Source organism: Myxocyprinus asiaticus, chromosome 39 (assembly GCF_019703515.2).
Source record: "Myxocyprinus asiaticus isolate MX2 ecotype Aquarium Trade chromosome 39, UBuf_Myxa_2, whole genome shotgun sequence".
Taxonomy (NCBI): Eukaryota; Metazoa; Chordata; class Actinopteri; order Cypriniformes; family Catostomidae; genus Myxocyprinus; species Myxocyprinus asiaticus.
The window spans coordinates 24,102,434-24,121,916 of record NC_059382.1 but is presented as its reverse complement, the minus strand read 5'-3'; the positions used below and the strand labels follow the sequence as shown (position 1 = coordinate 24,121,916).

The window sequence follows — 19,483 nt, the reverse complement described above, 5'->3', positions numbered from 1 at the left end:
TGAAAGGTGAGTGTAATATATTCTGTTTAGCATAAACGTTCAATGAATTTAAATGACACGATATATTGGTTTCTCTTTACCATCCAAATGAATGAGCTGCCTGTGGACAACAGTAAATACTGTCTGTTGATTGGTATTTTTTTTTATTTTTTTTATTTATTTATTTTTTTTAAAGACTTCCTTGCATTATTATGAAAAAATAAATATCTTTGGGGAAATTGGGCTTTAAAAATATATAATTCGTCATTTAGATGTCATTCGTAAATTAAGCCTTTAATTAACAGTGACTTTTGGAAACTGTCTCAATTATAAAGAAAAATAAACATTAAAAAAAAAAAAAAGATGGATATCATAAAATGTTTTAAAACGATTTCTGATTTTCCATGTTTTTAAATGGAAAATCAGAAATTAAATAATAAATTATTTATTTAATCATTCAGTTATTTCAAATTAAATTGCTACATTTAATTGTTGGTTTAATTAAGTCTTTGTTGATTTATTTCAGAGTATTTAATTGGGCCTGTATAAATAAAAGCACTTTTATTTTGAAAGAACTAAACCGCTCTACAGCTGAGCATGAGTCATTCCTGTGGCTGCTGTTGTGTCTTGTTGCTTCTGTCAGGACGGAAGCGTGGCTTCAGGTATGACTGTGTCCCTTCTGACTCTACCTGACCGTTGTAACGATATTTTGCCATTTATTCTGCCTAAATGTGTGACTATCACTGTGTAGTCGATACCAAGGGTGAAGTCACATCTTAACAGTGATAGTGGGCTCCATGCTTAGCCGAGACAGCTAATTCTTGCTGGTTCGTCACCCACATGGGCTATTTGATATGAAGATCATCTTGAGTGGAAACACAAAATGACTTTAGTCACTGTTGGGTAGATAGAAAGTGTTAAAAGACCTATATATTCTAATCCCATTTGATCTTTGGCATGGAGTTCTGGCTTAATTAGGTTAGCTTAAGTGCAGGTTAAAAGTCTGTCATGGCACAACCTGTACTGGTGATCAGAGTCCCATGATTGATCAGAATAAACTCGTTTTTTATACGAATAAATTGGTACTATAATAAATTATAGAGTGTGATATTGTCATGCACACTATACATTATGTCCCTCTTTATTTGTCACTGTAATACCCAAGTGTGTAATGGATGCAAGTCTACAGTACCTTTATCATAAGATCCTTCAGTTAATTTTAGGTGTTTTATAGTTTGTTAACATGTTATATGTCAAGATTCTTTCACAACTGTCAGTATTTTTCATTTTTATTCCCGAAAAATATGTCCAATATACCATCACTGCTGGCAAAGTTTGATTTGGGATGTTTGCTTGGCCTTTGCATGACAGTGCAAACCTATGTATTTTTATTTTACTTAATCACACTTCCATAGGCTTTGACTATTGTATACATTTGCTTTATTTATTTTGTCATTACAAAACTTGTTTGATGTATGCAGGTGTCTAAAGCTGTAAACCATAGTGGGAGATGGCTGCAAATGGAGCAGAATGTGAACAGCCACAGAAAAGACTAGGACCAAAAGACAAGCAGAATGGCAGTTCTACAGGTTCGTAGAGGTGTGAGAAAGCTGATCTAATAAATAACACCCAGGCCAGCCACTGTTCAAGCCTCAGTTGAACTGATCAAGGGTCAGATTCAGAGATAAACCATCCCATAGAGATAAACGGACCTGTCCTCATTGCTTATAGAGCGATCTACCACCGAGCTCATCATTTGTGTGGTTTCCATGTGTTACACTTCCAATATATAGTGGAATTAATTCAAACTATACACAAATATAATGCTTAGGGTTGGTAGAGGACTGTTGTTTTTTCTTTAGTAATCACACAGAAGAGAATGAAGCATTTATAACATTAAATTGTTTTTAAATTTAAGTGCTAAACAAATGTAACTAAGTTTGAATAAAGTTTGTGTGTTAACATGTAAACTCTGACAGCCCTGATAATATTTAATCTTGTTTAAAGGTGCACTCATTAATTTTTTGAAGTATGTCAAAGTATGGCTTACACTGACACCTAGTGGCGTGGATACTGCATCATTCAAACACAGTAGTTTTCAGTTGGTCATGTGATACTAACATGGATGCCTCCAAGTGGGGACTCTCTCCATGTAGAATAAAACAGCTTTTTACAAGGTTACTGTAAATCTCACATGAGTAGTCATGATTTTATACATATGTTTCAAAATTACTATCAATTTCTTCAGAAGTAAACTTTTTAAATGAGGGGGGAAAAAAAATGACCGAGGGCACCTTTAAAGATAGTTGCTTTTTATCTTTTTTAGTTTTGTTTTTGCTGCCATCTGTTGTGTTTGTGAACTCACAGTTTTGAACTTGCTGTCTTTGGATGAAAGTGAATATACATTATATTTCATACCAACAAGACACAGATTGTTTTAAAGCATCATTTAATCCTCTTTTTAAAATATTGTTTGTCGTACTCACAGATTCATCTCTTCGAGAGAGAAAGCAGCAGGACAGAGAAGAGCAACTCTCTTTAGTTCTATGGAAAAGGCCTTTTATCACACTACAGTATTTCTTCCTAGAAACCCTCATTATACTAAAGGAATGGACGTGGAAGTAAGTGATTATTTTTTATCATGTCAGTTCTAACAGCTGAGACGATTGGAATGCACTTTGAATAATGTGTAGTACAGCGCGGTGGGCCGGGCCTGCTTTGAATATTATCACTAAATTGAGTTCAGTGTTGAATTGATTTGCATTTACATTACGCATTTGAGAAGTGCTCTTTTCACTGTACACATACTCTCTTTTTTTACAGGCTTTGGCGGAGAAGAGGTGTGGTATTTCTGACCCTTGTCCTTTTTTCCCTTTTCTCATTGGCTTACTCAATAGAAGGAGAACATCAGATGGTGAGCTCATGGGTTCTTGAGATCTTTGCTTTGATCTTTGTTTTAGAGATGCTATAATGTAATGTACTGTTGTTAAAATCAGTGTAGTTTTGAAGGGTTATTGTTCAGCTAATATGTACGTCTTTCACATGCTCCTATAGGGGGGTAGTTATTGTGGATCGTCATGATTCCTAATAACCTTAATGTGTTTTTCATGGTTTACAGTATGTACATTACCTGGAGAAGAAGTTCTTGTGGTGTGCCTACTGGGTAGGCCTAGGGATTTTGTCTTCAGTTGGTCTTGGCACTGGACTACACACTTTCCTCTTGTACCTGGTGAGAACTCGAACACTGAACTAGAATCAAGCCAGTTTGTTCACAGACTTCCATGTTCACGATAGGCCAACCCTTACAAACAGTACTGTGGTAGTACCATGGTACAGTGATGGTATCAGATAGTAATAGCACGATACTTTAAGATATATAAACCATGGTACTGAATGATTTCCATATTCATAAACCATGATATTTATGTGGAACTCCAAAGAGTACCATGGTACTATAATTATTCTGGTTTTTAAACATGGTAGTACCATTGTGCATGTCCTAAAAACATGTCAAAAATGGTTTAATGGATGTTCTTCAACAGTTAATTCTGGCCCTTGAATCTGATTGAACTCCAGGAGTGCCGACATACTGTCCAACAGCACTGGGATGCTTTATCTTTTGTATCACTCTGCTAAAGTATAAGTGCAGTGCAGAGAGAGAGAGAGGTGGGGATTTTGATTAATCTTTAGTGGTCATCCGCTACTAGAGGGTGCTTGCGCGCTGCATGTCATATCTTCTCCGCATAATAGAAGACACACAGATGAAGAAGAAGCGTGCTCAGTGTAATCAGTGTTGGAGCATTTCTCTATAAATAAACTGTTTTCTGCATACACCATGATGTATGTTAAAGTTCAACATGAAAACATTTGATTTGCTGGTCTCCTCATCCCAACATACAATTATGTTAGTGATTTAATGGATGTTTAATGAATTTAATGGGTGAAAACACATTTAGCTGACATCACCAGACAAACGGTATGTCATATAGGCTACTGTGTTTACGCAACATTTTATGATTTGACTTCAGTTCAAATAAAAAATAAGTCCAAAGGTCCGAGGTATACCACGATCTACAAAGTGAAGTTTTAATGTTTAAAAAAGATGAATTGATCCACCCAATTTTCATGACGATCAATTATGAAAATGTCTGAAAATTGACATCCCTAGTGACGACAAATTCATCTTTGTGACATTACAAATCTACACCAGAAGGTGGTGACAGATTCATCTTTGTGACATTACATATTAACCACCAGTAGGTGGCGACAGATTCATCTTTGTGACATTACATATTAGTGCCAGTAAGTGGCGACAGATTCATCTTTGTAACATTACAAATCTACACCAGAAGGTGGTGACAGATTCATCTTTGTGACATTACAAATCTACACCAGTAGGTGGTGACAGATTCATCTTTGTGACATTACATATTAGTGCCAGTAAGTGGCGACAGATTCATCTTTGTGACATTACAAATCTACACCAGTAGGTGGTGACAGATTCATCTTTGTGACATTACATTTTAGCGCCAGTAGATGGCGACAGATTCATCTTTGTGACATTACAGATTTACAGCGGTAGGTGGCAAAAAAATAATCTTTGTGACATTACATATTTACGCCAGTAGGTGGCAACAAATGAGAAATGTCTTATGTGTTACGAGTGTGTTTTTGTTGAGAGATAATCTGCCTGAGTAAAAGTCATCTGCATTGTCTCTCCACGATTGCTGGGAGCGGGATACTATCACACTACAACTGAGAAATAGAGTTAAACGAACAGTTTCAGCATTACTGCTGATCATTGCTGAGATTCGTGACAGATGCAGGTGATGGCACATGCTCAATCTCAATATTTTGTGATATCTGAAAATAAATCGTGAGTCCTTTGCATGTTTTAATGGTCGTTTTTATAGTTTGTAGTTGTAGCCATTAAGTTTAACAGTTTATCCACAGTCGTGTATTTTCCTTGTTTAACTGTCAGGGGCTCAGTGGGGCCCTCAGTAATAAGGGAAGAGTGGGTGTGCTCACTGTTTCACAAAAGTGTATTATTAGTGTCATAGTGAGAGCATCTGCCTCTCTCTGCTTCTCTGCATTGCCTTTTTCACAGAAGATTTCGTAATTGGAACCTTTCACCAGTTTCCACTGACTCAGATCCAAGTGCTAGACAGCAGTCAGAAGTGTCCACTTCCACTGGCTGTGGTGAAGTCACACCCCATTGACGTACATCACCTTTGTCACTGGAGAGCTCGAATAAATTGTACTTAGTTTGTGTGTCCACGGTCAGCATTGTGAAAACGGGATGTGAAAGTGCAAATACGCACAATGTTTCACCACCAGACTTTTATTCAAGGATAAGCTGCTTTTTTTTTTTTTTTTTTTGTCTTTTTGAATGTTCAGAAGACAACTACATTTGCACACAAAAATTTTGACTTGAATATAGGTAAAAACAACTAATATAAAAAAAAACAACACTTGTCAGAAGTGCTTTGTTCTCTTCATATTTATCCAATGAGTGCATTTTTTGAGAAGAAACTTGACCTGTGTCAAGTTTCAGTGCCAGGGAAGTAAACACAATTGCAATGAGTAACCAGATAAAATAATCACTTTATCAGGCTATAATGGCATTTACCATGACACTGTTGTGAGCTCTTTTCTGTGACTAAACTTGTGGTGTTCTGATTGGATGACATAATGTCCAACTGTAAAGATCCCAACAGTCAGCAGAGTATCAAGGATGACTCTGAGTAATCAATATTTTCACTACTAACAGACTTTGTATTGCTGTGGTTCTCAACTGGTGGGTAGCAACCTAAAAATGTGTGTTAGCACTATTTATTTATTTATTTATTTTTTTACCCAATCAAAATAGACCTAAGTATAATAATAAAATGCAACTAACCATACACCGATCAGCCACAACATTAAAACCACCTGCCTATTATTGTGTAGGTCCCTCTTGTGCCACCAAAACAGCATCAACCCACATCTCAGAACAGCATTCTGAGATGATATTCTTCTCACCACAATTGTACAGAGTGGTTATCTGAGTTACCGTAGACTTTGTCAGTTCAAAATATTCTGGCCATTCTCTGTTGAACTCTCTCATCAACAAGGCGTTTTCATCCACAGAACTGCAGCTCACTGGATGTTTTTTGTTTTTGGCACCATTCGGAGTAAATTCTAGTGACGGTTGTGCGTGAAAATCCCAGAAGATCAGCAGTTACAGAAATACTCAAACCAGCCCGTCTGGCACCAACAATCATGCCACGGTCGAGATCACATTCTTTCCCCATTCTGATGGATGATGTGAACATTAACTGAAGCTCCTGACCCGTATCTGCATGATTTTATGCACTGCACTGCTGCCACATGATTGGCTGATTAGATAATCACATGGATGATTGTTGGTGCCAGATGGGCTGGTTTGAGTATTTCTGTAACTGCTGATCTCCTGGGATTTTCACGCACAACAGTCTCTAGAATTTACTCCGAATGGTGCCAAAAACAAAAAACATCCAGTGAGTGGCAGTTCTATGGATGGAAATGCCTTGTTGATGAGAGAGGTCAACAGAGAATTGCCAGACTGGTTCGAACTGACAAAGTCTACGGTAACTCAGATAACCGCTCTGTACAATTGTGGCGAGAAGAATGTGAGCATTCTGAGATGCGGGTTGGCGCTGTTTTGGCGGCACGAGTGCGACCTATACAAAATTAGGCAGGTGATTTTAATGTTGTGGCTGATCGGTGTATAATTGTGCATAGTTAAGATCAAGCAAAATTAATAGGCATGTCAACTTTTAAAAAAGGAGAAAAATGCTTCCCATATCTTTGTTAACGTCAAAGGCAGTGCATCCTCTAAAACTGTATTTTGATGCAGATTTTTCTGTCACTTGGTAGAAATTAGCCAGATTTGGCAGATGCCAATATGGACAGTTTGACATGCCCTCATCCTCCAAAAAACTTTTTTTGTTTGATTTTTAAGGCCTTTTTTGTTTTGTTTACTTTTGTACAATAATACCAATTTTTATAATGTATTAGGTTACCACTTGATGTCCAATATAAAATCTGTGTCCTGAAGCAAAAGTTTTGGAAAACTGGTTGCTTTTGGTCCGTTAAAGAACTTTTGAAGTGGTAAAAAATAAAGGATTTACCCAGATTTTATATCCGCTTCTGCATATGCATAGGACTTCATGCTGGATTAAGGTTTTTACTGGAGTTGTCCACTGAATGATGCCACCTGAGTCACTTTTGCTTCCTTGAGTAAGGAAGGTTATTCAGAGGATAAAAATGCTAGACCAGTCTCCTCTCCCACATAGACTCTCCCACACATCGAGCGAACCTGGAAATGAATGACATCAGTAACACATCTGCCTGTTTTCACTTGGCATATGAATTGTCATTTAGTAGGTTGTGGTCTTTCCATTGCACTGTGTTGTGGTCACAAGCTTTTTGCAGTTGCATTCAACAAGTATGTTTATGGTAGTTTGTACTTTGACAACACAAGTTAGAAAACGTTGCAATATTGAGTCTTCAACTAAAACTTAAAATGGTTGTTCCTTTTAACGGAGGCCAGAACCAATAAACAGTCCAGCAGCAATTAGAATCTTCATGGCGGAGCCCAGTGGTTATTCAGGAAAAGGACTTACTGTACATTTTGCTCTGTAGATTAAAAAAGAACAGGCTCATAAGAGTAAATTGATCAGGAATCAATACACTGGTCACGCTGCTAATTTAATAGCGGTGTTGCAGTGCTGCTGAAGTGCAGGAAGCATTTTCAGGTTTTTTTTAGCTCTGTGAAAGTCATGCAAATCATTTGTTTCCAGTATTTAAAAAAAAAATAAATACAAATAGAACCTGTTTGTTCTTATTGCAGTTCCTAATGCTGAGCCCTAATACGATCTAATCTCAAAAGTGGATTGTCAAGAAAATTTACCAAAGTGATTTTTCTCCAGGGTCCACACATAGCCTCTGTCACCCTGGCTGCCTATGAATGTGGCTCTGTGAAATTCCCAGAGCCGCCCTATCCAGCTCAGATAGTGTGTCCAGAGGAGGAAGTCCTGCAGGAGAGCATCTCACTGTGGACCATCATGTCAAAGGTTCGCCTGGAGGCCTGCATGTGGGTGAGTGTTTTCACAGCACAATCTGACCAGATGAAGTACTAAAGCTACTTAGTCCTGCTCCTCGAGATCTGACTTCTGCAGCTATCAAGCTCTTTGGGATCACTTGAAAATGCCGGGAAGGTTTGTTAAAGAAATGTTGGAGCTGAACTCTGCAGGAAGGCAGATGTCCTGGAGCAGGATTGAGAATCTCAGTAGAAAAAGATTGAATAGAAGTCCATAAGTGAATAAGCATGGACTTAAAAGACCCAATGAGATTACTTGACGTGCAGTTTTGTTTCCTCTGTTGACTTATTTCCTAATGAAACAGGAAGTTAGGACAGAGCAGGACATATCAAATGGGGCTTGTCCTTTAAAAAAAAAGATTTTATTAATGCAAAACCACCATGTTTGATTTTGAGCTTTTAGGTCAATTTAAGGTAGCTCAGAAGTTGTTGTAAATCAAACCCCATTAAGCAGTTTGTGACTGTGTTTGCAGGGTGCGGGTACAGCCATCGGAGAGCTGCCTCCTTACTTCATGGCGCGGGCGGCACGTCTCTCTGGGGCAGATCCTGATGATGAAGATTATGAGGAATTTGAGGAGATGCTGGAGCAAGCACAGAGTGCACAGGTCTGGATTCATCTCACCACTAAATAAGATATCATCATATGCTGGACCTGTGTGTCCAAACGAACCGTTCACCTTGTTTACAAAAACCTTCATACAACGATTCGTACAGACGGCAGCTTCCATTGATTATCATCAGAAACTCTGGTGCATGTTCAGAGGTTCATTCTGACCATTTCCTTCCAGTGGTCATGACTTGGCAAAGTTGACAGTGATGCCCCCCATGATGCAGAAGATTCTGTATCCTGTTAGTGGGAGGTGTCCCTGGGTCCCATTCCCATGAGCCCCCACTACTGTGGTTCACTTATGCGGGTCACATGATTTCTTGGAAGGGCTCTCCCCTGTCTTCCAGTAAACCCTTTGAACAGCGGGTGACTCAGAAGAAGAGCTTCCCTTTAATCACGACCTCTTAGTGTCTAAGTGGACCCCACATGGCCTATGCTTTTACACAAAGAAATTTTATTGGGGGTCTTTTTGTTCCTCAAAGTGTGATGAGGAATTTAAAAATCACTTTCCCTAAAACTGTGGCAGAATAGAATTTTAGAACAGTTGTTTATGCATATTAAGGATGGAGATAATTGTTTTCTTTTGTAGCATTGCTTTTTAAAAATGGCAAAAATTGATAATGAACTTAAAGCTTTGCCTGTATTGCTTTTAGAAATTGTTCTACTGTGAAAATCTAACAATGGTACTACCATGTTTAAAGTATATATATATATATATAATTATTATTATTATTATTTTTATTTATTTATTTATTTTTTTTAAATTAGTGCATTCCCTGGGAATCGAACCCATTACCTTGGCATTGCTAGCACCATTCTTTACCAGTTAAGCTGCCACAGGAACACTATCCTGTATCTTTCCTGTATTCCTGTCTCTTATGATAAAGCAACACCTATATATATATATATATATATATATAGATTGCACATCTGTTTTTCTTTTTACAGCCAGATATCTGAGAATTGTTTTTATTAATTTTATTTTTTATATATTTCATTTCATTATTTTTATTTTACCTAAATTGTTGAATTCTTTGCAGGATTTTGCATCAAGAGCAAAACTTGCTGTTCAGAACATGGTCCAAAAAGTGGGATTTTTTGGAATTCTTGCATGTGCCTCTGTAAGTAAATCTCCTGTTTACATCAAATTACTTGTAAAATATCTTTATCTTTAGCTAATTTTGTAATTACAGATTTTTACTCTTAAAAATCAAATTTACAATGTGTATTTACAATAGATTACAGTAAATTAAAAATGGCACAGTTATGAGGATCAAGTATATTTGCCACTATAATTTCTTTTGCTGCTCACCAGTATTTTTACTCTCTTAAGATCCCAAATCCATTGTTTGACCTGGCTGGAATCACTTGTGGTCATTTTCTGATTCCTTTTTGGACCTTCTTTGGAGCAACTCTCATTGGAAAGGCCATTATTAAGATGCACATTCAGGTATGCAGATGCTTATTTTAACAGACTAATTCATCCAATTGTCACAGTTTACTCACTCTAATATCGTTCCAAACCCACATGACTCTTTTTCTTCTGCATAACACAAAACGGGGTTTCCGCGGGTCTTAAAAAAAAAAAAGTCTTAAATTTACTTTTTAAAATTTAAGGCCATAAAAAGTCTTAAACATCTTAAATAAATTACAAGAAGTCTTACATTTCTTTGCTGAGGTCTTAAATGTTGGGGCGTGAGTAGAGGAGATGCTTAAAACGGCAGAATCTGCGTGAGTCAAAATTCTCTCTCTCGTGCATTTAGCAGCTGACGCTTGAGTTTAGTGTGAGCGCATGCAGGGGAGTGCATTTTTACTGAATTTACGATGTTACACATGTAACCTGAATAAGCCTGTCAATCAGAAATGCAAATGGCGTTATTTTGCGTCTCTGTAAGCGAGCGATGCGCTGTCACTCCTGCTTATAATCGACAAAGCGCGCGAGGTTGGAGCGGTCTTTTGACGCCTTTCAAATCATGCCGCTTCCTTATTTCACATCACCTTTGACAATAATTGTAAAGCTAACAGAACTACTCAGCTGCAGAGTTACACCTGTTATATCTCTCATCTCCACCTTTCTTGAGCTCCATCTGACACATACAGGTATTTTCTCTGCCATCTGAATCAGTCAATTAAAAAAAAAATTGTAATATACAAAATAATAATAATATAATTATATAAAATTATAATATTAATAATATACATAATATGAAAATATATGATCTATATTTAATATTTAGTATATAATCTGTTTTCAGTATACATCATAATTATGCAGCAAATTTCTTTCATAATCTAACATTTTCAATACATATTGTCAACTTTAAACGGCCATTTTTAAGGTAACTGACGAGTTTTGACTTGAGATATTTCACACAAAAATGAAAATTGTCATCACTTACCTTCAGGCTGTTGCAAACCTGTATGACTTTATTTCAATGGATATCAAAAGGAGATATTAGGGAGTTTCAATCACCATTCAATTTCATTGAATGATAAAAAGATGCAGTGACTGAATGGTGACTGAGACTAAACGTTTAGCTTAACATCTCCTTTTTTGTTCCATGGCAGAGAAAAATTCATACAGACTCAAGGGTGAGCAGTGATGACAGATTTTTAAACAAACTGCCCTTTAACTACATGTTAAAGTATTTATTAAAGGTATAATTTTTTTATAATTTTATTTATTTATCACACATTATACATTTGCACATATACAGTGAAATTCTTTTTTTTTTTTCACATATCCCAGCTAAGCTGGGGTCAGAGTGCAGGGTCAGCCATGATACGGCGCCCCTGGAGCAGATAGGGTCAAGGGCCTTGCTCAAGGGCCCAACAGTGGCATCTTGGCAATGCTGGGGCTTGAACCCCCAACCTTCTGATCAGGAACCTTCTAAAGGTATCTGCCTTCTAAAGGTAGAATACCTTATTCACAGCAGCGCCATATTTAATTTTTGACGAGAATGTCAACAAGGCTGTGAGGGATAGACGTACAGTCTCTTCAATGGGCTGCACTGCAGTTTAAAGTGTTTTTGGATCCTTCTGCAGACAAAACATTGGAAAAATATGAAACATGGTGCTACTGTGAGGATCTGTAGACCAGACAGAAATGTCAGCGCATGCCCAGTAAGTGGTGGCAGAAAGCCCACTGACTATTGTGTTAGATATGACAGATTAGATGATTAAACGAAAGTGTGACACAAAACCATCATAAATACAAACATATTCTTCGCGATACAATTACTATAATAAAATGAGTTAATAACAAACATTTAATCATGTTCGCTATTAATTTATGCTGCAAAGTTGATATGATCTCCTCAGTCCAGTCAGCTCTGTTGATGGCTTGAAGCCACAGCAGTCAACGAGAGCCTTCGGAATCATTTTTCAACAACGTAATCCCATAAAAGTTGGTTTTTGCCACCACTTCCATGTTTGACATAAGCGGTGACATTGCCAAAGCATTAATCTATTGTGTCACGTCTTGCTGGAAAGCAAGTGACTAAAGAGAAGGGTCACAATATTGGCTACATACTTTAGGCTACGTGCATTCTTAATGAATTAATTTAGAGTTTTGATGTTGTATTAACTTATTTAAAAAAAGCAAACACATAAATCCACAATAAAATATAATAAACATGTCCAGAGACATCCAAGTAGTCTCAGTGGTTTTGTATTTACCAGCTAAAGAATTATTTAATGTGGTTTATTACTATTATTATTATTGCGAAAGTGGTCTTACATTTTTCTTTTATTTGGCCTTAAAAAGTCTTACATTTAATTCCTTTGAACCTGCAGAAACCCTGACAAAAGAGATGTTCTAAGGAAGTTGCAATTGCTGATATCCATTCAATAGTATTTGATTATGTGACTTCCTTTTAAAGCTTCAAAAAGCACCAAATGTGTCATAAAAGTTGTCCATGCGACTCTTGTATAATATTCCAATTCTTCTGAAGGCATGTGGTTACTTTGTATAAGGAACAGACCCAAAATTTAAGTAATTTTTCCTCTCTCAAATCATTGTCCAACTCATGTATACAGAGCCCAAATCAAATAGAGTGACCCATCAGTAACATTAAACCTCACTGGTTCTTGTGTCATGATGTCATGGCGTTTTGTCACAAGACAAGCAAGAACCAATTAGGTTTGATGTTATTGACATGTCGCCGTATTTGTGTTCCGTATGTACAAGTTGACTAATGATTTGATTTGAGAGTGAATAATGATGTAAATTTTGGTCTGTTCATCATTCAAAGTGATCATATGTCTTCAGAAGACTTGGAATATGAGAAGTCACAAAAACTACTTCTATAACACTTTGGGGATTTTCTTTTTTAAGCTTTATAGTGAATCGCAACCAACTACTATTTCATGGAAATCAGCGATTGTGACATTCTTTAAAATACATCCTTTTTGTTTTCCGCAGAAGAAACGAAGTCGTATTGGTTTTGAATGACAAGGATGAGTAAATTGACAGATTTGTAATAGTTGGGTGAATTATCTTTTTATTGTGTAACGTAAAATATAGAAAATGTCTGTTTTGCTAAGGTTGTCTAATGATTTGAGGTTGTCATACCTAAAGAGGTGATATTCCCATAAATTTCAAAAGTAATTTTTCAATTACAGCTGTGATTGAGTCAGTACCATTAGGTCATCAAAGACGCCCCTTTGCTATGAGTTTTGAATGATGACTCTAGATTCTAGACACTACTGGTTAATGTGATGTCTACAGAGCTGTTTAGTTCATCCAAATGATCAGACCTGACACATCATGAGCGAGTGGAGTCAGTGGTCTCACCAGGTGTCATATGTCTCCTTGGGGGGTTACTGTCTCACTGTCTCCTAAGACACCATTTGCCTTCCTCAAAATCAAAGTCAAAACTGCTGCATGCAATCACTGCCGTGAAGAACATGCCGTTGATTCATTGTTTGAAAATGTTTTTTCACGTTTTGTTTCTTTACAGAAACTGTTTGTTATCGTAACATTCAGCAAGCACATAGTGGAGCAGATGGTTTCTCTGATCGGGTGAGTACACCTCCATGAGATGAGTTTGGATGACAAATGTAAAGAAAATGATAGATAAAAGACCAAATCTTGATTAAAACACTGAACACTTTTGAAATGATGGTAGTTGTGGATTCTAAGATCATTTGATTTTGAAACTTTGGTCACATTGGGCTTGATGAGTGATGATGACGACATCGAAACTGCTATTCAGCCACATAAGAACAAATGTTTAATTATTAAAGACTATATGGCATCTAAATGACAGTTTTGTGGCTATTAGTCCATGATCCACGTCTGACTAACAGTAGCAAGTAGCAAATCATGGCTCTTGGCTGTGACATGACTAAAGCTATGGGGACTTGAAATGTCCTGCCCTAACTTGTTTCAGTAGGAAATGCACCAACAAAGAGAGAAAACTGTGCTCATCAATCCATTTCATGGAGTCTTTAATCATGCAATCATCTATTACTGCTGTTCCACTGTACATTGAGAGTGAAATCAAACTAGAGCTTGAGTGGATTATAAGCACACTATACAAAAATCGACAAAAAGTTGATTGTTTAAATAGAATACCAGGAGTCGTTGCAAGACACCCCTTAAGTTAAGAAAACATTTGGTTTTAACTGAAGGGTATTGTCACCTAAGGCTTTTCTTAAAAGGATAGTTCACCCAAAAATAAAATCCTCTCATCATTAACTCATTAAGCATTCCCAGATGTGTATGAATTTGTTTCTTCTGCAGAACACAAATGAAGATTTTTAGAAGAATTTTTCAGCTCTGTAGGTCCTTACAATGCAAGTGAATGGTGCCAGAAATTTGAAGCACCAAAAAGCTAATTAAAGCAGCATAGAAGTAATCAGTATGACTCTAGTGGTTTAATCTATGTTTTCTGAAGCGATATGATAGGTGTGAGTGAGAAACAGATCAATATTTAAGTCCTTTTTTTACTATAAATTCTCTTCCCTGCCCTGTAGGCGGTGATTTACACCAGGAATACAAATCGCCAAAAACAAAAGAAAAATGTAATAGTATAAAAAAACGTTTTAAAAAAGCACTAAAATATTGATCTTTTACTCACTCACACCTGTCATATGGTTTCTGAAGACATGGATTTAACCACTGGAGTAAATGATGAGAGGATTTTCATTTTTGGGTGAACTATCCCTTTAACTTAACCAGCTACAGAGTTGTAAATGCCACTGCCCATTGCTAACAAATTATTTATTTATTTTAAATGTCAATATAATGCCTTATTCTTGAATTTCCCCTTCATGGATTCATAAAGATTCTGTCAATCTATTTAAACTGCCCCAGATGAATTAAAAAAACATAAGGTAACACTTTACAATAAGATTGTATTCTTTAACATTAGTTAGTTAACTACATTAGTACATTGAAGCAACAATGAACAATACTTTTCAGCACATATGTTAACATTAATGCATTATTAACTAATATTAACTAACAATGATCAATAGTATATTTATAAATTAACATTAACCATGATTATTAAATGCTGCAAAATATATTGTTCTTTGATAGTACTTGATACCCAATACATTAAATAATGTTAACAAAAAGTACCTTTATTGTAAAGCTTTACCATATGCACTTAAGAAAATCTTTGCCTGCAAGAATGAAATGTAATTCGTAACATTGTAATGCCAAGTATAAATGTTTGCACAAGAGGAAGCAGAAAAAGGATCTAGCAGAGGTCATTGAACTCTTTGGTGAACTGTGGGCAGCTTGCGTGCAATTCCCCCTCAGTTTTCTTAGATTCTAAATATTGTTTAGTCTGAATCATCTCTGTTTCTCTGTACTGCTGTAGATGAATACTATATTTGCACACTTATAGTAAGGCTGTGCAACCCTCACCATTTATGGTGATGTCTTCGTTTAGCAATGGGTGTTACAGATAGAGTTAAGATGATTTGGCAGAGTGACTCAAAAGTAGAGATGTGGTCTCCATCGTGGGACATTGCACACCAATCAAAAGTGTAAATGAAATTACTTTTCATCCTGTGGAATGAGGTACGTCAATAGTAGTAGCTTTATAATTCAGATAAATTAAAAGCACTTCATAATTATGATGAAAGAAATGTGGTGAGCACATTTCAAATTGTTTGTAAAGGATCATTAATTTTTTATTTTTTTTTGTGGTGAGGTGAGTTGTCATCAGTCATGTGACTTTAGCCCTGTCACACTGAGGGTAGTTATGTGCAGACTTTGTAATGTGGTTACTTTCAAACCTATTACTGTGCATGTTGATTTAATAAAGATACGATAATTTCATCTTATAAAGTATATGGTGCTAAAATATAATTCATATCAAACTGTGTTCCATGATGGTTCTGTCTCACTGACATTCACACCCACCCAAATTTCCTTCATTGCAATGATGACACAATATTGAGTCACTTCCTCAATTGGTTTAGACCAGTTCCTATAGAAGCCTCCGTGATATAAGTGACAGTTCATAGAGATGCTGCCTCACAGTGTTCTGTGGCACCTTAGCTGGAGTGTTCACTTTAATCGGGGAGAGCTATTGTGTGCATTGAGAGATCTGGTGGACTGATGCCTACTTCTGGTCCTGGTAAGTCTTTTCCTTATCACATTATCTTTTTTTTTTTTTTTTTGAGCAGCGTTATCCCTGGAGTCGGAGCATCCCTTCAGAAACCTTTTAGGGAGTACTTGGAGGCCCAGAGAGCAAAGCTTCATAACCCAGCAGGCGATGGTGCTGCAGCGGTAAGCATTGACCAATGCTTTCTAATTTAGTATTAAATTAAGGAGCCAAATTTTATGGACTGAAGTCTTTCTTCCTTCCCTAGTTTAACTTTTTTTAATTAACATTCTGTTTTAAACATTTTATCTTAGATTAGAAGCATGGAAACATTAATTTCTATTGTGTCGGTAACACTTAATAGGGTTTTTTTTTTATGTTAACATGAATGCATTAGGTATAATACACTAATTAAAAATGTTTGCATTATTAATCTTGGATAATGTTAGTTTATAAATGTACTATTTCTCATTGTTAGCTTGTTATTTCACAATGCATTAACATAAGTTAATGCAATATTTAACATGAACTAACAATGAATAATACATTTAGTGTTTATTAATCTTGGTTAATGTTTATTTCTACATATTGAACTTTTACTACTAACTTATATACATTTTAATATTAAATGCAATAGTTAATTAATACTGTTATAGCATTTATTAATCTTGATTAGTGTTAATTTCTACATATACATTTTTTACATTAAAGGTTATATGTTAGCATTAGCTAACACTACAGTTAACCGGGACTAACAATGAATAATACTATTACAACATTTATTAGTCATGATTAAAGTTTACATTTAACATTAAAAGTTGTACATTAGTTAACAGTATTTAAACTTACAATGAATAATATAAAGCATTTATTAATCTTGGTTAATGTTAATTATAAATACATTTTTTAACATTCACATTAACAGTTGTTAACACACATAGCATTATTGTGAAGTGTTACCATTATGACCAATAATGCAAAAGACAAGGCATTCATTTTCTTTTTATGTTTATAATTATTTTTTTTTCTTCACAGAAATGATCATGTTTACTAATCTAATGTGCCTTTTCTGTGCAGGGTGAAAGCTGGCTCTCGTGGGTATTTGAGAAAGTGGTGCTTGTCATGGTGTGCTATTTTATTCTTTCCATCATTAACTCCATGGCACAGAGCTATGTCAAGCGTCTCCAGCAGCAGAAGTACTCTGAGGACAAAACAAAATGACGGACTCGCAGAAAAACATCTCATGCTTTGTTTTGGAACCTACTAAATATTTAAGCTAAAACTGCTACATGGGCACTGATTAATATGTCAATGTCTTTTCAGATCCTTTAATTACGTGAAGTTCCTCTTCATTTGTCTGTGTGCTCGGCTATTTAAAATCAGATTTAACATTTAGAGATTTGTGTCTTAATAGAAACAAAGCAGTCTAGCTAAAAGGCTGTGTGGAGTCATATTTGTTGCAATGCCATATGCAACATTGGAGGTCATGCTTCCATTAAAGTAAATACAGTTCTTAATCAATAGATTGATTTATTTAATTTCTAACGTGCAGGCATGGATGGGCAGGGTCAGTTTTGTGATTGAAATTTTCAGGGATATTTTTTTTTTTTTTCTATCATCAATATGATGACATTATGTATTTCTTTAACTGTCATAAGAGGATAGCAATATCAACTGAGATCATTGTGGTTTCTAAGTAGTTTGCACATCTTGTAAATAACATATGTTTTGAATATATGCACATAATGTTTATTCTACAAAGATCTTAAACCAAACATGTCACAGACTTTTAACCCAAGAAAATGAATAACTAATCTTGCATTTGTTAGTAATTTTTAAACTTTGACATTTGATCTAAAACCGTAAATTGATCCATATGTTCCTCTTTTTTTTGTTCTTACTTCGGACTGAAATGTTTGTGTACCGAACTATAGTTTCTCTAAGAACTATTGTTGCATAATTTGTTTGACATTAAATTGATGAATACATCTGCTGTTACATTTGCCTTTTACCTTCATCTCTGAGTTAACAAAACATGGTTATCATGAAAATTCAATTCTCTGGGTTCAGACCAAAGGATGCAGGAAGTTGGGGGAAGACCTTGCCAAAAAGGTACGTGGAAGGCATCAAATGTAAACTATGCTGATTAATGTTTAAAATAATGATTTTGAGATAAACCATGATTCTGTATAGCTAAAGTGTACTGCAAATCTTGATGTACATAAATAATTTTGTCCCAAAATGTAGTGGCTTTGCATTTGTAAAGCCTATGCTCATCTAATTTACACCAGTTGAAGACCTGCAGGCTCAAGTCCTCACTGATATGAACTACTGTTTTACGGAGTGGCACCTCTTGTTTCAATGTGAACTATATGCTGTACAGTGCTCATTCAGCCCATAAGTTTCCCATTCTGTCAGGTAGCTTATCAGACTGGTGTTGGCTGTAAGTCACATGGCAACATCAGTTTAGTAGGCTGACTGAAATTTTGGGTAAAGTCACCAAATCGGCATTTGTGCTTCTTCAGGTCTGTGTTTTTTTTTTTGCCAGATATGAAAGAATAAGATAATTATCTGTTCTCATGGTAAATGCAGCCAGAAATGTTCAACTGAATAAAAATATTTACAATCTGTTATTAATTTGTTTGTTTGTTCTATCCAGTATGGGGATCCATTTAATGCATTATTTATTAGTTTTGTGGAAATGGAACATATTTGAACCTAATTAAAAGCAAATGCAACATTTTGCTTTTCATCGTAAATAAATGTAAGAAATATTTCTTGGGCTATATTCAATCTGTTTTTAAACAAATGGTAGTCTTGTGAACAACCCTTCCTCAATCTAAACTTAAATGCTACATTGGATTGAGAAGGTATTTAAACATAGCTTTTGTTCAGAAGAGAAGTCTCACTGTGCTTGCGTATTTCTTCAGGATTTTCCTGTACTTTGGTCCATCTATATTTGCATGGTCCATACTCTGCTACAGAGAAGTATGTGGCTATATACTGCAGCTACAACTGTTGTTTTAGGGATAGAATTCACAGGGTTGATGTGCTGTCATGTTCGGACCAAATACAATATTGAGCATTGATTCTGATCAAATTAAAAAACAGCTGCTGGACAAGATGTTCCCTAGAGGATCCTTGCACCTTTACATGACTTACGATTTTGTACTATACCAAGTAAATTCTGTATAAAATCGAATCATGGTT

The 19,483-nt window shown here is 35.9% G+C and overlaps 1 protein-coding gene across 1 annotated transcript; it reads left to right on the top strand.

Moving 5' to 3' along the window:
- Positions 1-564: 564 nt before the first annotated feature.
- vmp1 (vacuole membrane protein 1) lies at positions 565-18,271 on the top strand. The gene is made up of 12 exons (XM_051679533.1): positions 565-641; positions 1,461-1,568; positions 2,468-2,600; positions 2,803-2,893; positions 3,098-3,208; positions 7,932-8,099; positions 8,575-8,706; positions 9,749-9,829; positions 10,042-10,158; positions 13,670-13,731; positions 16,356-16,458; positions 17,351-18,271. Exons 2-12 carry the CDS (start codon positions 1,490-1,492, stop codon positions 17,492-17,494), a joined length of 1,221 nt encoding a protein of 406 aa, XP_051535493.1. The 5' UTR covers positions 565-641; positions 1,461-1,489; the 3' UTR covers positions 17,495-18,271.
- The last annotated feature ends 1,212 nt before the right edge of the window (positions 18,272-19,483 follow it).

Bases quoted from the DNA above. Each gene is read 5' to 3' on its own strand.
- vmp1 (XM_051679533.1), top strand. From the start codon at position 1,490: ATGGCTGCAAATGGAGCAGAATGTGAACAGCCACAGAAAAGACTAGGA. The intron at 9,830-10,041 runs GTAAGTAAATCT...TACTCTCTTAAG, and splicing joins GAATTCTTGCATGTGCCTCT to ATCCCAAATCCATTGTTTGA. The intron at 16,459-17,350 runs GTAAGCATTGAC...TTTTCTGTGCAG, and splicing joins CAGGCGATGGTGCTGCAGCG to GGTGAAAGCTGGCTCTCGTG.